The following is a 15,586-nucleotide window of genomic DNA, read 5'->3' as shown; positions in this document are numbered from 1 at the left end:
GAGAGAGAGAGAGAGAGAGAGAGAGAGAGAGAGAGAGAGAGAGAGAGAGAGACCGCACTTTTAAAATTGATACACAATACTTTTTTAATATAATACTTCGTGAGATATATTTAAAAAGCAGAAACAGTAGTCGCTTCATCAAGTATCTTATGTTTTTACAGCTTATTACAATATTAATTGAGCTGTTTGTAAATTCCGAAACGTATCATAGTACATCAAGAGCAGTATCAAAAACAAAATAAGCTCATAATTTTATAGTATATGATCACAGTTTCATGTGTGCAGGGGGAATGCAATGTCGATGGTTGGTGTGCATTGCGACCAGCTATATTCCCTGCAGTAAGTAGATAACGAATTACAGTAAACAATTATTATTTTCCAGTGATATACATATTTTTCTGATACGTTAACACGGAAATAATAATCATGCGCTTTTGTACGAATAATTATTCATTAGAAACGTTATACACAATACTCACATTTCAGATTACACTGCATTACGTAGATAATACTCTGTTAATACATCTGTAATTATTTTGTTTACCATTTGAATATTTTTTCACCAATGGTGCAGGTAGAGAAAGCAAACATTAATTCTCTGATACGGGGAATATTTCAAGGTTGACATATCTGTTTCTGCCTATATGATTTATATAATCTCTATCATTTGTTTAACTGAGAATATACGTTAAATCTGTATTCATGTAACTATGTATTACATAACAAAATAAGCCTTATATGTACGACCGAATCATATTAACACCTTGATAACGTGCAATTGCTTTGTGACGTTTCAGTACTAAAATTTGTTTGAAATATGCAGCTTTTTTCTCATTTTAATGTGTTTTTTCTTGTGCATTATACTTCATTCAATTCTGTTTACTCGACATCTACAAGTTATTCCAACGAGCATACACTATCTAAGCATTTATTTTACAATGTCGTGTGCAAATAATGCATATTTTCCTTTTATCTTCAACGTGTGTTTTGTTTTTTGCTAACAGCGTTCATGTTTCGTTCTCCTAAATTACATGTGTTTCGGGGAAATGATTGTGCGTTAATGTCTACTTAAATGTTTTCTTTTGTAGAGCCACTCTTCCACTTGGGGAATCTTCAAATGACTGTGAAGTGCATTGTCCATACTATAACGTACCTGGTATGTAGATTAAATCACTAATCCACGATCTTTATAACATTTTTTCTTCTTTGTGTCGACGCGTATGTAAGCATTGATATACACAATAGATTTATGCACAGGGCCCCAGGCAAGTCCCAGGCGACACAGCTCCGTAGATGAATTATATGGTCTTGTCAACAGTTCTCAGTCCTTAACAGCTGTGAATGGACAACGTCAACGATCATTATCAGACAGCGGTCCTAGGGATGAATCCACGCAGTCAAACGGTAAGAATATACTTCATGCATATGTGCTTTAACATTTTTATGATATAAACATTCATATAAAATTATGAGAAGAAAAGGATTAATTATAATTTAAATATAATTATAAATATGTTAATATGTGTAAAATAGTTTTAAGTATCTTACTACGAGTTGAATAGTGAGACACTTAGTGTATGAATAATTATATAAAATATTTATATGACGTATAATAAAATTATTTATACTTTTCGAGTTTTTCTAAAATATCGTTATGCTTTGTGTAATATTTCATTATCTTAATAACTGTTACTATAATTTTTTAGGCGACAATGAGATATCAACGGATCGAGATAGGGAAATTATAAGTCCGGACTTACTATCGGACACACCGCCTGTGCCTCCAAGAAGAAGGGATCGGAAAAGGCATACGCCACCAAGACCAATCAGTAACGGTCTGCCGCCTACGCCAAAAGTGCATATGGGAGCGTGTTTCTCTAAAGTTAGTTTTGTGATCATTGAATAAAAATTCGATTATGTTTTTTTAGCTAATTGCTATTATGTCATAAGTTTGGCTTATGTGCCTCTTTTTTGTCGCAATTATTAATAGGTATTCAATGGCTGTCCGTTGAGAATACATTGTACCGCGAGCTGGATTCATCCAGACACAAGAGATCAGCATTTGTTGATCGCTGCGGAGGAAGGGATTTACAATCTAAATTTGAACGAACTCCACGAAACTGCGATAGACCAGCTATATCCGAGACGTACTATCTGGATGTACGTTATCAAGGATGTGCTTATGTCTCTTTCTGGTAAGCAGATCGTTGTGCGGTTTTCCGCATGGTTGATTAAATCGTGCATACTTTATCTATCTACAAATCTTGTGTTGAATTGCAGGAAAAACACCCCAGTTGTACAGGCATGACTTACTAGCGATGCTAAGTAAACAGACCCATAGGTTTTCATTGCACATGAACAAGATACCAGAGAGATTAGTCCCTAGGAAATTCGCCCTCACTACGAAAGTGCCGGATACGAAGGGATGCACCAAATGTTGCGTTGGGAGAAATCCGTATAACGGGTGAGTGACAAAAAATGGTGTTATTGTCTACATATTTACTGTAAACACATTACTCTTTTTTCTGTGGGTCATGTGAGCATTGAACAATTTGTTTTTTCGCTAATGTAACTAGGAATTTATAAGTGCGTGTATTTTCCAACGTAGTTACAAGTATCTGTGCGGTGCAATGCCGGCGGGCATATTTCTGATGCAATGGTACGATCCGCTGAACAAATTTATGCTCCTGAAACATTTCGACTGCGTTCTACCGTCGCCTCTAAACGTCTTCAAGATGGTTATCACGCCTGAGATGGAGTACCCGATGGTGTGTGTGTCGGTTAAACAACCATATCAGCAAAATAAACTGAAACTGGATTTAATCAACATGAATTCAGGAGCAAGTTGGTTCCATAGTGATGAATTGGAAGACATGGATGGTTCAGGTATCATTGTGTTATATGTGATTGATAAAATTCACTTATCTGACTGATAAAATTCTACTTAAAATTTTCTATTGCACTCCTTACTAATTACTAGTTACTTTTTTCTAATTCAGAGATATTCTTCTTATGATAAAAATGCTGTTTCAGCGACTGTGATACCGAGAAGAGAGAATTTGAATGTCATTAATGTTACGCAATTCGAGAAGGACGCGATACTCGTTTGTTACGACAGTAAGTGTTATTAATAGATTTTGTAGGAATCTATCATGTACGATACTCTTACGAGTGATTCATGTTTGCAGATGTAGTGAAAATGGTGACCTTACAAGGGAAACCCCGCGTCAGCAAGAAGCAACTGTCGGAGCTGCAATTTAATTTTCAAATCGAATCTATCAGTAAGTATCACTTACCAATAAGTATTAGTAAGTACCACTTCACTCGTTTGCAATTAGTGTCGAATTTGCGAGTAAAACGCCTCATCGTTTGTTTCTAGTTTGTCTACCAGATAGTGTATTGGCATTCCACAAGCACGGTATGCAAGGTAGAAGTTTCAAGAACGGCGAAGTCACGCAAGAGATTAGTGATCCGAGCAGGACTTACAGGCTGCTTGGCTCAGATAAGTATGTGTCTGACGTAAGCAAGATAATTAGATATATATGTAGACAAAATAGTTTCAAGATATTCAGTATATATTTAACATATGCTGGCTCGTAATTAAAAAGACCTTTCATAGTTGAAAAGATCTTTCTATACTTATTTCAAATTTAATAAATCTATTATTCCTAATTAAATGAAAAAGTAAAACTGACCGTTACTTTCGACAGGGTTGTCATGTTGGAGAGCCATCTGGTTCATAGTGGCACACTGACCGAGTCGGAAGGGGCGGATTTGTACATTCTTGCTGGACATGAAGCCAGCTATTAAGTATCGATTTTAAGTAGGTAACACACGACTACACGTCGTGTGATCATTTCGCACGATTTGTGATTAGACCGCATGTAATGTGAGACTACTACCGGAGCGGTGAGATCAAAGTCGCAGAGGTAAAGCACTTCGATACAATCAGATTCGGCTGCGCATACGTAGTCAAAACTACTTGAGCATACTGGTGTTGTGCAAGCTCCAGTGCTGCGCTAGTTGCTGCTGTCTCTCCGTGTAGTCGATATCGCATAGACTGGTTACTCGCGGTAACTATTTTCTTTTTTAAACGAGAAATGTTCTAGACATTTCTTTCGAAAGACGCGAGCCGAAGAACTATAATGGAGAAAGAGGTTGAAATTAAGAGAGACAAAAACGTAAGAAAGAAAAAGAGAGTATATACGTAAAACTATCCTTATGCCTGATCAAATGAAGCCAATAGTAATCGCAACTGCTTTGAGAAATATTGGATTGAAGTGGTCTACTCGTCAATTTAACTATATATGTGTAAATTATGCTCCTATAAATCGCGCGCATACATACATACATACACACAACATACACACACGTATATACAATTACGAAAAGTATACGAAAAGATTTAGAATGAAATCGAATCAGAATCTTCTTCGAAAAGCTGTAGAATTAATAAAAATTGTATGGAATATCGTGGATATCGCTTGTCGCGTCGACGTGACGAAGAATATAGATTATACAAAAATATACAGTATTTTTTTCTCTAGTAAGTTTGTCCATGTTCCACAACGATACGTAGTGAATAAATGCAGGAGAAGGGAAGGGAAGTTTCAGAGGTCTCTCGATTTCATTTTAAATATTTGATTAGTAACATAATGCAGATTCTTTATATATAGCTAAATTGACTGACGCACCGCCTTGATACGAGAGAATCGTTGCACCGTGTGCGTAAGTGCGCAACGAGGCTCTTCGCGATGTTGCATAAATTTAATACAACTCCGGAAATATTATCCTTTCTTTCTAGTGTTAGAGCGTAATCGTGTAATAGCTTTTAGCCTTCGAGAACCGTTTAATCGTAAATAGCATTTATGTGCTAGGGTAAGAGTTCATGTGTTTGTATCCTTAATGAGATTACGAGATTAGTAGGCAAAACGATATTTATATTCTTACACCAAGTCGCATAGTTTTCGAAGGTTAAAACGCTATATATATACACACACACACACATATATATATATATATATATATATATATATATATATATATATATATATATATATCGCTGCACCCGGATGGAACGTTCGGATGCGTTTTAAGGGAATAAGCACATCCGTCGCTCGTATTATGTGTAATGGGATTTTCGCGGAGTCCATGTAACATCAGTCGGATTCGTACGATATCGCATCGATACAGCGTACAGGCTGTCCCACTTCTATCGAGTCGAATCTTAAGGATGCTTCGTTTTTTACACGACTTTGCAAATGTTCTCGCTCTATTCGCGTACAATTCTTTGCTTCCCGTCGTAGTACGAGTTAGAAACTAGCAGTCAATCGACAGATTCGTTGAGAAAAAGTCGACTTCGAGTTGATCTGCGAACCTGTCTTAAATCTGATCCGGTAGAGTTGCGCGACAGCCTGCTTTATCCACTTCCAAAGACGATCTAGATTGTAGAGGAAACGACAACGACGTTAGAAGGAAAGTAGCAAATAGTCGATGTATAGAGTGCCCTTCGATAGCGTTTCTGAAAGAGAAATTCCATGTAGAAACAGGATCTCCCGTAGGGACGTAGGACTGTACGATATTGCCGTAATGAGATATCGTGTGTATGTGTGTGTATATGCACAGTACAAAATTCGCTTGTACCAATGTTGTACCCTCGAGAACAGTGTTGTGAATACGTACCGAAATTATGCATACTCGAGCTTCATTTCGTTGGGCATGGGATCTCTTGTTACGGAGGTGTTATTTTTATTAAGACATTGTGTTCATCAGTGTCTCTAATTTCGGGACGATTGCGAAGACGAGTGTAAAGCACGGGACGAGCCGCGCGACGACGGTCGTCCATCGACAGCGATCGCGGCCGCGTTATTTATTTCGCAAATACTTACCCGTTCGCGTCGTTTCGATAGGCTGCGCCCACGTAAACCGACAGAAAGGGCATCTACGCTGTCACGGCTTGTATCAGTCTCGATATCTGCACGCAATGATAAAATTAAGAAACGTTCGCTCGAGACGTTTTACGTTCCTTCGTTCTGCGAACGCTGACACTCTCTCTGCATAATGCTTCTCCTATTGAGGTAATTCTCTCTGATAAAGCACCATTGTGATATTCGTGATTGAGGGAGGCAAGTATTCCCACTTTTCGCGTAGAGAAACTATTTCCAAAATTGAAGATATTTTGTTTTATATTTATTCCTTTTGTTATTTTTTATTTATTAAACCACTGAAAAGTCGTCGATTGTTCGTATTAAATTGCTGATATTTTCGTAGAAAATGATTTGACTTCCAACGGAATAAAAGCGGTTCAATAGCACGTAATCCGCATCGGGCACCACGAGTATATTCGTCCATAGCGATTTTATTTATACATATATCCAGTAGTGTTTTATCAGTATGATATCGCTAACGAATGTATCGTCATTTACCTATGAGACGGCGAACGGAGTGACTTTCATGTGATCGGTCTTAAGACTGGGAGAAATGCATTTTCTCGTTTACAGTAGACTTTCTTGATACTATACCTCGAGGAGGAAGAGTGCTGGACCACGTAGGGTGTAGGTGAGGAAAAAGGAGAAAAGAGTTGTTGGTCGTTTTATGCCCGCACGTTACAGAACTCGACTGGCGACTTCATCAGCCGCGTCAGTCGTATCGTTTTCGCTTGTGCGAACTTTAGAATACTTTTAAATATCTATTTTGCTGGTTTCTAATCGATTTATTCATCATTCTTGATGCTGGCCAGTTGATAATAATGACATTAATGAACATTCCTCTTATCTGAAATGTTTGACCAATCTTGTTATGAATTATTCTATTACTAAACGCACAACTTGATCATTAGCGAGTGAAAAATCTTCTAAATATTATTTTGTCACGTTTAGCACCGTTGTGTTCTTTTTGCACTTTCTCGCGCGAGATCGACGCTTGAATTTAATACTGTTTTCCTATTTTTTTTTCTACTGACTATATCGGAAGATCCCGTCACTTCGTCGCGTTGAGTTCGTAGCTTCTGAGTCGTTGTATTTGGTTACAATGTAAGAAGAGATTGGAATTTTCCGATAATCGGCCGTGTGATTGTGTGTTCGTGCGAATCGCGTGTTTTCTTCGCATCGGACAAACGTCCCGTCTGCGTCGTGCTAAGCACGAGAGATAGCTGTAAGAGCGTAGTTAGTAATCTGGCACTTTTCCACCTGTCGTCGACGTATTGAGATTTTGCGAGCCAAAGTCTTTTAGTTTGCACCAGCTGAGGCGAGACGTGAGCTGAATTGTGTAAGGAGTCGTCAGAGTAAAACGTATAATTATCTGCGGAGTGTTGAACTATTTTGATATTTTATATGGACTTTTGCTGTGTGTATATAGTGGACGTAGAGTTATTGCTCGCGCGAAGAAAGTATTACATTAGCGAGAAATTTAATATAGCCGAAAAAGTGCAAGAATCGGTGGCTTATTGTTTCTGCTGTATTGTACGTATACTATATAAACGAGAGAGCTGTATAACGACACCGATATAATATTGTATTGCACAGACAACTTGCGTCGAGCTCTCGACGGTGATTCGAGCTTCTAGGATTTAGAAATCGCGTCGAAGCCCGAAATCTCCGAGAGAGCTCACGGTGAGAGTTCTTTCAAGCGTGCGCTTCATCAGACGTTCGATTCTGACTGGCGGTTTTTGTCACATCTACTTGATGATTTGTTCGAAACAATACTAAATGACGGTACACGTGAGGATCTGAAGGCGGAAGTCTACTCGTAACACACGGAAAGCAAAATTTCAATTCATGCAACTAAATAGGAACCGGACGAGAAATGATATCTCTGTTACAGTGGCCGAAAACATTCGTCTGAATATTCATAAAACTGCGTTAAAACTTAGTCGAAATAACTGAGAGCAATCGGTAGAAACTTCCTACAGAAATCTTTCTGTTCCTGCAATCGAGTTTCTCGTCTGGTCTCTCCGGGTAATAGAAAATTCGGTTGCACCAACGGAGTTGGTTTTTTTTCCGTGCATATGTATTATAATCGTTGCTCCTACAATCAAACACCAAGTCGATTGTTTAATCAAATACTACAACGCTAACTACACATTATTTATATGCACTATGATATTGCCGGTGTGTGCATTGACACGATGCCGTCTTGAAAACGAAGATGAGTGTGAACACGTGCAATGTCTTCCCCGTGTATACTTACAGAGTATAGCATATTATACGCTAAACGTGTTAAATATTCGCAGTACAGACATTTTCAGAGGCATGTTTCGCAATATCTGTAATTCACCCACGTGATTTCACGTCCGATTATCCAGCGGACTGCTTCCTCATTCGAGAAACTGTTTGGCTGAATTATCTTATACAAGTTATACATGGAGTATAAATTTTTTTCATAATAAGTAATTTTAATTTCGCTACGTCCTCGTATTTATCTCTAAAGAGAGAGAAAAAGAGAGAGGGAGAAAGAAAGAGAAAAAAGAAAGAAAATTGTGACTTTTAGAAAAGAAAACGGGAGTTATTTTATGCAAAGTCTTAATCAATAAGTTACTCGAGGGTTGTTCTGACGCTACTAGAGAAAGTTTTTATCTCGATACCATTACGAATATCAAATCGATAAAAATAGAATCGTTTTGTTCGCGTATAGGCGATTATTTACGCAAGATACCCGCTCCTTGCAGAGGACATAGATCTCTGCAAGATATTTTAATAATAACGATAAATAGTAACTGCAGTGTTACCTGATGTGAATTTTTGTATTATTGTAAAGACAATAATTTTATTCGGGTCGTCGTAAATCGCGAAGAGAAACAAACAAGATAGGTGTATCGGCATGAAGATATATACTATTGAATCTTCGCATCTATAAAACGGATAAATTAGCAAAAAGTGAAAAAAAAATGAAAAATGTAATTAGAGAAAGTTTTAATCCCCTGTGACACACAGACCAAGGTGCTAGGAGAAACACGAGGAATAGAAAAAAGAAAAACACAGACACGTACATACACAAAACACACATACACGATTTTGTGTAGATAATTCACATATCCAAATTCTACTCGTAACCACTTAGAATGGAATTTATTCTACAATTTTCAGAGAAAACAGAAATAGGAAAAAGTATGGGTGTAAAACATCGATATTCCTTTCGGTAATTTTTTACGGTTTATTTTTTAATTATTTTAATAAATAATGTAAATTTTTGCGCTCTTCTCGATCTTCCTAGTTTCTCGAACTATTTCGAACAGATCTCAGACGTGCAGAGAATCTAAATTAATTTTGCGCCTGAGCAGAATAACAGACAAGTTCGAAAATCGCCAGAAAATTTAAAACCGAGAAACTTTATTATATCCATAAATAAATCATTTCTTCTTCGAGTCTTTGTACACATTAATTTTTTGAAATGACCGATTTATCTTATTTGTGCAGGATATGTGAATTCCGTGAATCAGTGATTGCTAATCCATTATTATACGTTGAACTACTATGTGCTATAATGAAATATCGTACACCCATACTTGCTGATCTCCGAAGAATCCTTTTGTGCAGACACGTACACGTATAGCGCTAGGACAATTAATACAGCGATAAAATGTACCTGTACACATCGACCACCATACTGATGGTTTGCCTCTACATACGGATGCTTAAGTTCCAGATTTTGATCCATACGTATTTCCACGAAACCTCAAAATCAACATTTAATAGCGAACGTGTAGGACAGTAACAGATATTTATTCTTTAGCCTTCGGCCGTCCCTCGGATCTATGTCGATTAAATCAGATTACATGAAGTTATAACTTCCGTACGTGAAGCTGTCTTTCTCTCAATATGTCTAACAAATTTCTATTTGACTCTCAGAAAACTTAGTTATCGAAGAGAGATTCTTTTGCGAAAACAGTGTTAGCTTTTTGCGGCACAAAGGGATCAGTAGTGATTGAATATAACTGACACTCTTAATAACAGCGTGTTTCAATAAGAAACGTTCTGTGTTAAAGATGAATGTCACTTGATCCAAGGGATAGAAGAAGATTAAGCACATACATATATAGCTTATCATTGTTTTCGATAAAGGAAGGGAAAGAAAGTTCAATGGTAGTTAAAAATAAGTCACGTGCGTTAAGTTTTGCATGCGACGACACAGCAAAGAAATATAAATATTTTGTGAGAGGCAAATTCGTAAATTACGTAAGATAAAAAAGAGAAATATGTATATATATATATATATATATACACACATACATATATATATATATATATATACATAAACGTAAACCAATATATTTAATAAAATTTCTTGACGTATTGTAAATTTGAAGAAATATTCAATTAATCTAATCGAATGAATTCCGATAATTTTGTTAATTAGCCGTGATGGTGTTGAAGATATGAATTGCCGATATATCAGTAGTTATTAACCAAAGCCGTAGCGACAGATAGATAACAGTGTGAACGGATAAAATTATTCTTACAACTTGAGAAATTAAGGACGCGAGAAGGAGAAAGAAACAGAACAAGAGATATAATATATTACATCGTACAGAGATTCTAGAAATAAGGAGTTTCTGCTGTATAAAAATTCTCACTAAGTGTTACTCTGTTATGTCATTAACGATTACATAATTATTTATTTTCAAGAGTACTACGTAGCGCTTTTCTTGAAATTTACTGAGATAAATCGAAGTTGAACAATGGAAAAAAGAAATGATTCTTGTATAGATGTACGTCTATGAGACTCGTTACGGAAGAGAAGTGGACGTTAATTTATTCTTTATAGTCGCGGGCTACGTATTAATAACGGAAGAGGCGTATAGAGGGTTTTCTCTTATAAATATTAATTGGGATAAATATATAATAGAGAGCGACTAAGTCTGTAATTACACGAGAGTTGTATATATGTGTATAACGTATTATATATATATATATATATATATACATATGTTACATTTGCGTTCGCCGAACCTTTTTGTTTTAGTCATTTTTATATATAAATACAGTATTGTCAAGATAATTTATAATTATGAACGTATCTTTGATTTATCTGTATCTATAAAAAGGAAGCAATTAGCCAAACTTCTGTAAATAGATTTTCTCGTAATAAAAGCTAGAAAAAGAGGAAATATGGTTAAAGATATTCGGCGTTGCGGTCTCATTTCGAATGTCCTGTCATTGTATATTTTTCAGGTACTTACCTAAAACAGAACATTGTCATTATATTTCAAATGCCACCTTCTGTCAAGACGAGACGGAGAATTCAAAATTACGGCAGATTTTATAAAATTTTATATTACTTTGTACACTAATAGCACAATACATATATATATATATAACGATTATTCTCTTTGTTCGCAAAACAGCTCCTTACAAATGGCATATGCTGTGACTGTGAAACGGTGAGATACAGTTGTCGCAACGCGGTATCTTCCGCAAAAAATCCTTAATGCTTTACGTGTTGCAGTTTGAAATTTTCCCTGAAATTATCGACAGAGCATCAGGTTTGCAAATTTGCGGAGATCATTATATAAATACGATATTCCGCATATTCTATTGAGCACACAGTCCCTATCGATATCAATTAAATAATTAAATAGAAAATTAAGTAAATAAAATTAAGATTAATATAAAATTTTTTATCTTCTCAGCGTATTCGTCTCGCTTTGATCGATCGATTAATATGCGGAATACCGTTTTGTATTCGTTCAATCGATCAATATGCGGAACACCGTTTTGTATCGACGTCCGTACGTTTGTGTGAGGTAACGTTTTACTCAACCAATATTTTAATTATTATAATTACGACGATGTGAGAAGAGTCACAGTTGTCTGGAAAAAAAAAACCAACAGAGTGAAAAAATTGATTAAGAGTGACGTTTGCCCAAACAATACCGAACTTGCAGGCTCGTATTGTCCACGTGCATTTAAACTACCCCGTTCAATCAAACGCTAAATGGCTTCGTAAATGCTCCTGTATAATTAAAATTTTCTCCTCGTATATTTTCTATGTATATAACATAAGTAATATCAAACAATACTTAATATACATCAACAGTCTATAGGCAATAAGTATTAAGTATGAGAACTCGGCGTGTCATTTCTTACATTTCTATGAGATAAAACACGTGGATGTACACGTTTACAACATTTATGACGTCAGAAACGAGGAGAAGCATGTCTAAAATTTTTGCAAAGTACGTCGGAATAAAAAGATATATCGAATAAGTGATATTTTTGCAATTGATTAAACACATTTCCAAAGTGTTCCGAACAAGTTTAATAGATTACAAATGTCACTTATTGGATACAACTGTTCATTTCGACGTACTTCGCAGAAATCTTGGGTATACATTTCTTCGTTTCTGACGTCATCAATAAAGAGTTCTGCGGCGAGGCACTAAGAGCCTTAACGCTATCGCGTTGTGTTGTTAACGATATTCCAGGCACGTGTAGTAAAACTTCAAAACGCCTAACTTCAGTCAGTTCTTTGACCTTTTCCTGATAATTGTTGTTAGCCATTAGGCTGACAGCAATATGGAGCGAGCGTTTCCAACCTACACGTCGATGGGAGTAACGCGAGAAAACTGAGCGAAGAGCTCTTTATTTTCGTTGGCGATTAAAGAGACTCTATTCTCTGTATTCTTGAGTCATACAAGATCTTTCAAAGTGCCTTGGAACTACAGCAAGCTTCATTGTTCGTATCGTTGTAAAATCAAGTTGAAAAGTTTTAATAAGTTTCAAAGAAACCTCGTCGCTATACATACCCGCCTCGAAGTATAAAATTATTAATTTCGCTTTCTACTCACACGACTATCTCGCGCTGTCCGTGCGGATCTGACTTTTTCGAACACAGTTCTCGTTTCGTGGATCAACTCGTCAACCTGTGTCTATGAACACGCATCACGTCTCTACATGACCCTGTAATTGACCTACTATTTTCCGCACCCAGCCCGCCTGACTTTGCCCCGCAGAAACGTCGTCCGCGTTTGCTTCGGCCGCGTCTCGGTTGCATGCACCCCGTGGACCATCATCCAGCGACTGATAGTCGGTTGACGGGGATAATCTCGCGGTAATATTGCCGACGGCGACCTCCGAGTCGCCGACTGGGTTTCCCTTCGCGAACATTGACTTCACTCTCAGGTAATCCGGCTTTTGCGCAACGTTCGGCTTGTACCTCGATAACAAAGAGAACGTCTCTTGTTTCTTCTTGGCGGGTATCGGTGGCGCGACTTTCGCTTTCGCCATGGACGATGGTGCTGTCATAGTCATCGTCGTCGCGGTCGGTGACGGCTGCTGCGTCACAAACACTTCGTCAACGTCGCTAAAAATTGCACTGTCCCTGAACGCTTCGTCCACATCGGCGTCCACGTAGTTTTCGATGGTCTCGAAGCATCTTTCGTAGAAGCTGTCAGCCTCGCTCTCGCGACGCTCGCGCGTAGTATCCTTGTCACACGGGTCCTCCTCTTCGCGCTCTCCCCCCTCCGATTCGGTTTTCTTGAACTGATCGGCGGCGGAAGAGGCTTGATTGCGTTTGTTCTCGGCGAAGAGAATCGCCGGGTCGGCGTAGTCGGATTGCGCGATTCTGGCGCCCAGACTGGAACTGCCCTGCTTATAGTAAAGCAGAGGTACTCGCTGGTCCGAGACACCGGCGCTCGTACAACTCACCAGCTCCTCCACGTCCGAAGACGATTCCTTAGCATGCTTCGACTTGTTCCGTCTTTTCAACTGGCATTTACCGCTCAAGGAGGGAAAGTAACGAGTACGATCGAGTTCATCGCTGCACTCGAGTGTTTCCGTACTCATGGTGTTCCTCAAACCCTGTAGACGGCTGCCCGCCTTGGAGAGGACACTTTTAAAGATCGTGCTGCCGCCGTTCGCTCGATAAATCTTGTGATCCGGGTGGATGCTTGCGCCATTCGCAGACACGCGCACGTCCGAATATGCATCGCTCAGTGTCGCATCCTCAAACGAGCAGAAGAAGGTCGACGAGCTGGAAGAGCTCGTCGAAGCGGGCATCGGAAACTTGGCAATTCTACCCTCAGGTTGACACGTGGATGCGTACCTCTCCATATCCTCGAGATTGATCTCGGCCGGCTTGTCGGACGCGATCGTGAACGGCCGCTCGCTCATCGGCTTGCCGTCTCGTTGCAGAAAGCGCGATTTCGTCACGCTCGGCTGTTGCGAGTTTGGGCTGATTTGAAAACTGCGGGGCAACGAACCGCACTTGGGTGGCGAAGTCGGCAATCCTTCGCACAGTTTAGTGAGCCAGACGGCGGGCTGGGTCGGACTGTCGTTGCCGTCAACGTCCTTCTCCGTCTGTAGACCCTCCCAGACGTGCTGTAGATTGTCGTAGTTGCCGAAGCCTTTGGAATCTGCGTCGCGTGGCGTGTCGTTGACATCGCTTTTCTCGCTGTTGCAATGTTCCATCGTGATCGCCGGGGAATTAAGCTCCTTGCGTTGTTCTAGTCGTAACGTGTGATTCGAGTCATATGCCGTGGGCAGTGACGAGTCCGCGACGTCGTTGCCGCTACTCGACGTTGAGTTCTCGCGGATTCGCAGGGCCGTTTTGATCACCTTGCTATCGGTAACGATGCTCTGCCGTTTGAACGCCTCGAAGAGCGCCCGCTTCTCATGCACGTGATTCGTCTTGGCGTTACGTGCGAGGATCGACGATTCGGTTGACTTTTGGTTGGTCTTCAGGTTATCGTAGAGCAACTGCAACGGCGGATTCTCCCGCGCCGACGCCGAGGATAACGAGTTCAACGCGTTGTTTGTCCGGATCAGACGCTGTTCTCGATGCGTGGCTCGCGCACGACCCAGTCGGTTATTGGTGTTGTTGTTATTGCTGCTGTCGTGGTTATTGTTATGGTTGTGATTGCTCGAGCCGGCGATATAACTAGAGTTTTCAGTGTCGCTCTCATCCGACGTGTCTGCTGTGATGCGCTTGTTGAAACGTTGCTGCCGTACGTTAATGATGCTGTTGGTTCGCTGCTTCTCCAGCAGCTTCTGAAACTCTTGGTTCTGCTTGAGAATGTGACCGACAATCTGCTCCACTGTTTGCGCCTCGGTGGCCTGGTGCTGCTCGCTGTTATTGTTGTCTTTGGCTTCGACCGGTGGCGAATTCAACGTTTCCGCTTTCTGCTGCTCCTCCTCGCTCGAACGAACCTCGGCCGCCTCCTCGGTCTCGGCCGTTGTAGATTCAACGTCTGCGCCAGTCTCCCTCTTCTGCGTCTCTTCCTCGTCGGAGTGATTGAGACACACGTACGACTGGAAACCGGGCTCAGATTTCCGTCTCCAGCCAGTGAAGCGATCCTAAACGGAGGATTTAGGAATAGACTCGTTGAAAATATATATACGACGTGTTTGGCTATTTTTTTAGGGATATCATTGTGCTCCCCAAAGAAAAAATAACACCACTACAACAGAAATGAGTAAGATGATCCAATTGATGAATTATGACTCTTCGTGATATAATGTTCTAGATAGTAAGGATAAACACTGTCTTTGTATAATAATTTTAGAAATTATACCGTTAAGTATCTATTGCAGCTTGCATGACTGTAGGCCAGGAATATCGTATTGATAGAATACTTTAATAGTATAATATC

General features: G+C 39.3%; 2 protein-coding genes across 15 annotated transcripts in view; one reads left to right on the top strand and one right to left on the bottom strand.

Annotated features, from left to right (window-relative positions):
* LOC116842137 (mitogen-activated protein kinase kinase kinase kinase 5) overlaps positions 1–11,118 on the top strand; it is a 17,091-nt gene extending 5,973 nt beyond the window's left edge. For 3 of the 12 annotated variants that reach the window (XM_032810899.1, XM_032810897.1, XM_032810893.1), the window contains 11 exons: positions 286–339; positions 1,089–1,156; positions 1,258–1,404; positions 1,707–1,882; positions 1,991–2,195; positions 2,281–2,464; positions 2,609–2,886; positions 3,034–3,117; positions 3,189–3,281; positions 3,380–3,506; positions 3,711–11,099. In XM_032810899.1, the coding sequence (XP_032666790.1) occupies positions 286–339; positions 1,089–1,156; positions 1,258–1,404; positions 1,707–1,882; positions 1,991–2,195; positions 2,281–2,464; positions 2,609–2,886; positions 3,034–3,117; positions 3,189–3,281; positions 3,380–3,506; positions 3,711–3,810 (1,516 nt within the window). In that variant the 3' untranslated portion in view covers positions 3,811–11,099. Of the gene's footprint in view, positions 1–285; positions 340–1,088; positions 1,157–1,245; positions 1,405–1,706; positions 1,883–1,990; positions 2,196–2,280; positions 2,465–2,608; positions 2,887–3,033; positions 3,118–3,188; positions 3,282–3,379; positions 3,507–3,710 lie in introns of all 12 variants that reach the window. The other 9 variants (XM_032810905.1, XM_032810901.1, XM_032810895.1 and 6 more) reach the window with 5 other exon arrangements.
* A 136-nt stretch (positions 11,119–11,254) lies between these two features.
* The window catches only part of LOC116842136, a 58,294-nt gene continuing 53,962 nt past the window's right edge, over positions 11,255–15,586 (bottom strand). For all 3 annotated transcript variants that reach the window (XM_032810889.1, XM_032810890.1, XM_032810891.1), the window contains exon 13: positions 11,255–15,290. In XM_032810889.1, coding sequence (XP_032666780.1) covers positions 12,879–15,290 — 2,412 coding nt within the window. In that variant the 3' untranslated portion in view covers positions 11,255–12,878. The remainder of the gene's footprint in view (positions 15,291–15,586) is intronic.

The sequence above is a fragment of the Odontomachus brunneus genome, unplaced genomic scaffold, assembly GCF_010583005.1.
Source record: "Odontomachus brunneus isolate Ranch 3 - 2012 unplaced genomic scaffold, Obru_v1 Obru_scaffold_021, whole genome shotgun sequence".
In the NCBI taxonomy this organism is placed as follows: Eukaryota; Metazoa; Arthropoda; class Insecta; order Hymenoptera; family Formicidae; genus Odontomachus; species Odontomachus brunneus.
The sequence above is the reverse complement of the archived record's forward strand: the minus strand, read 5'-3'. Positions and strand labels throughout refer to the sequence as shown.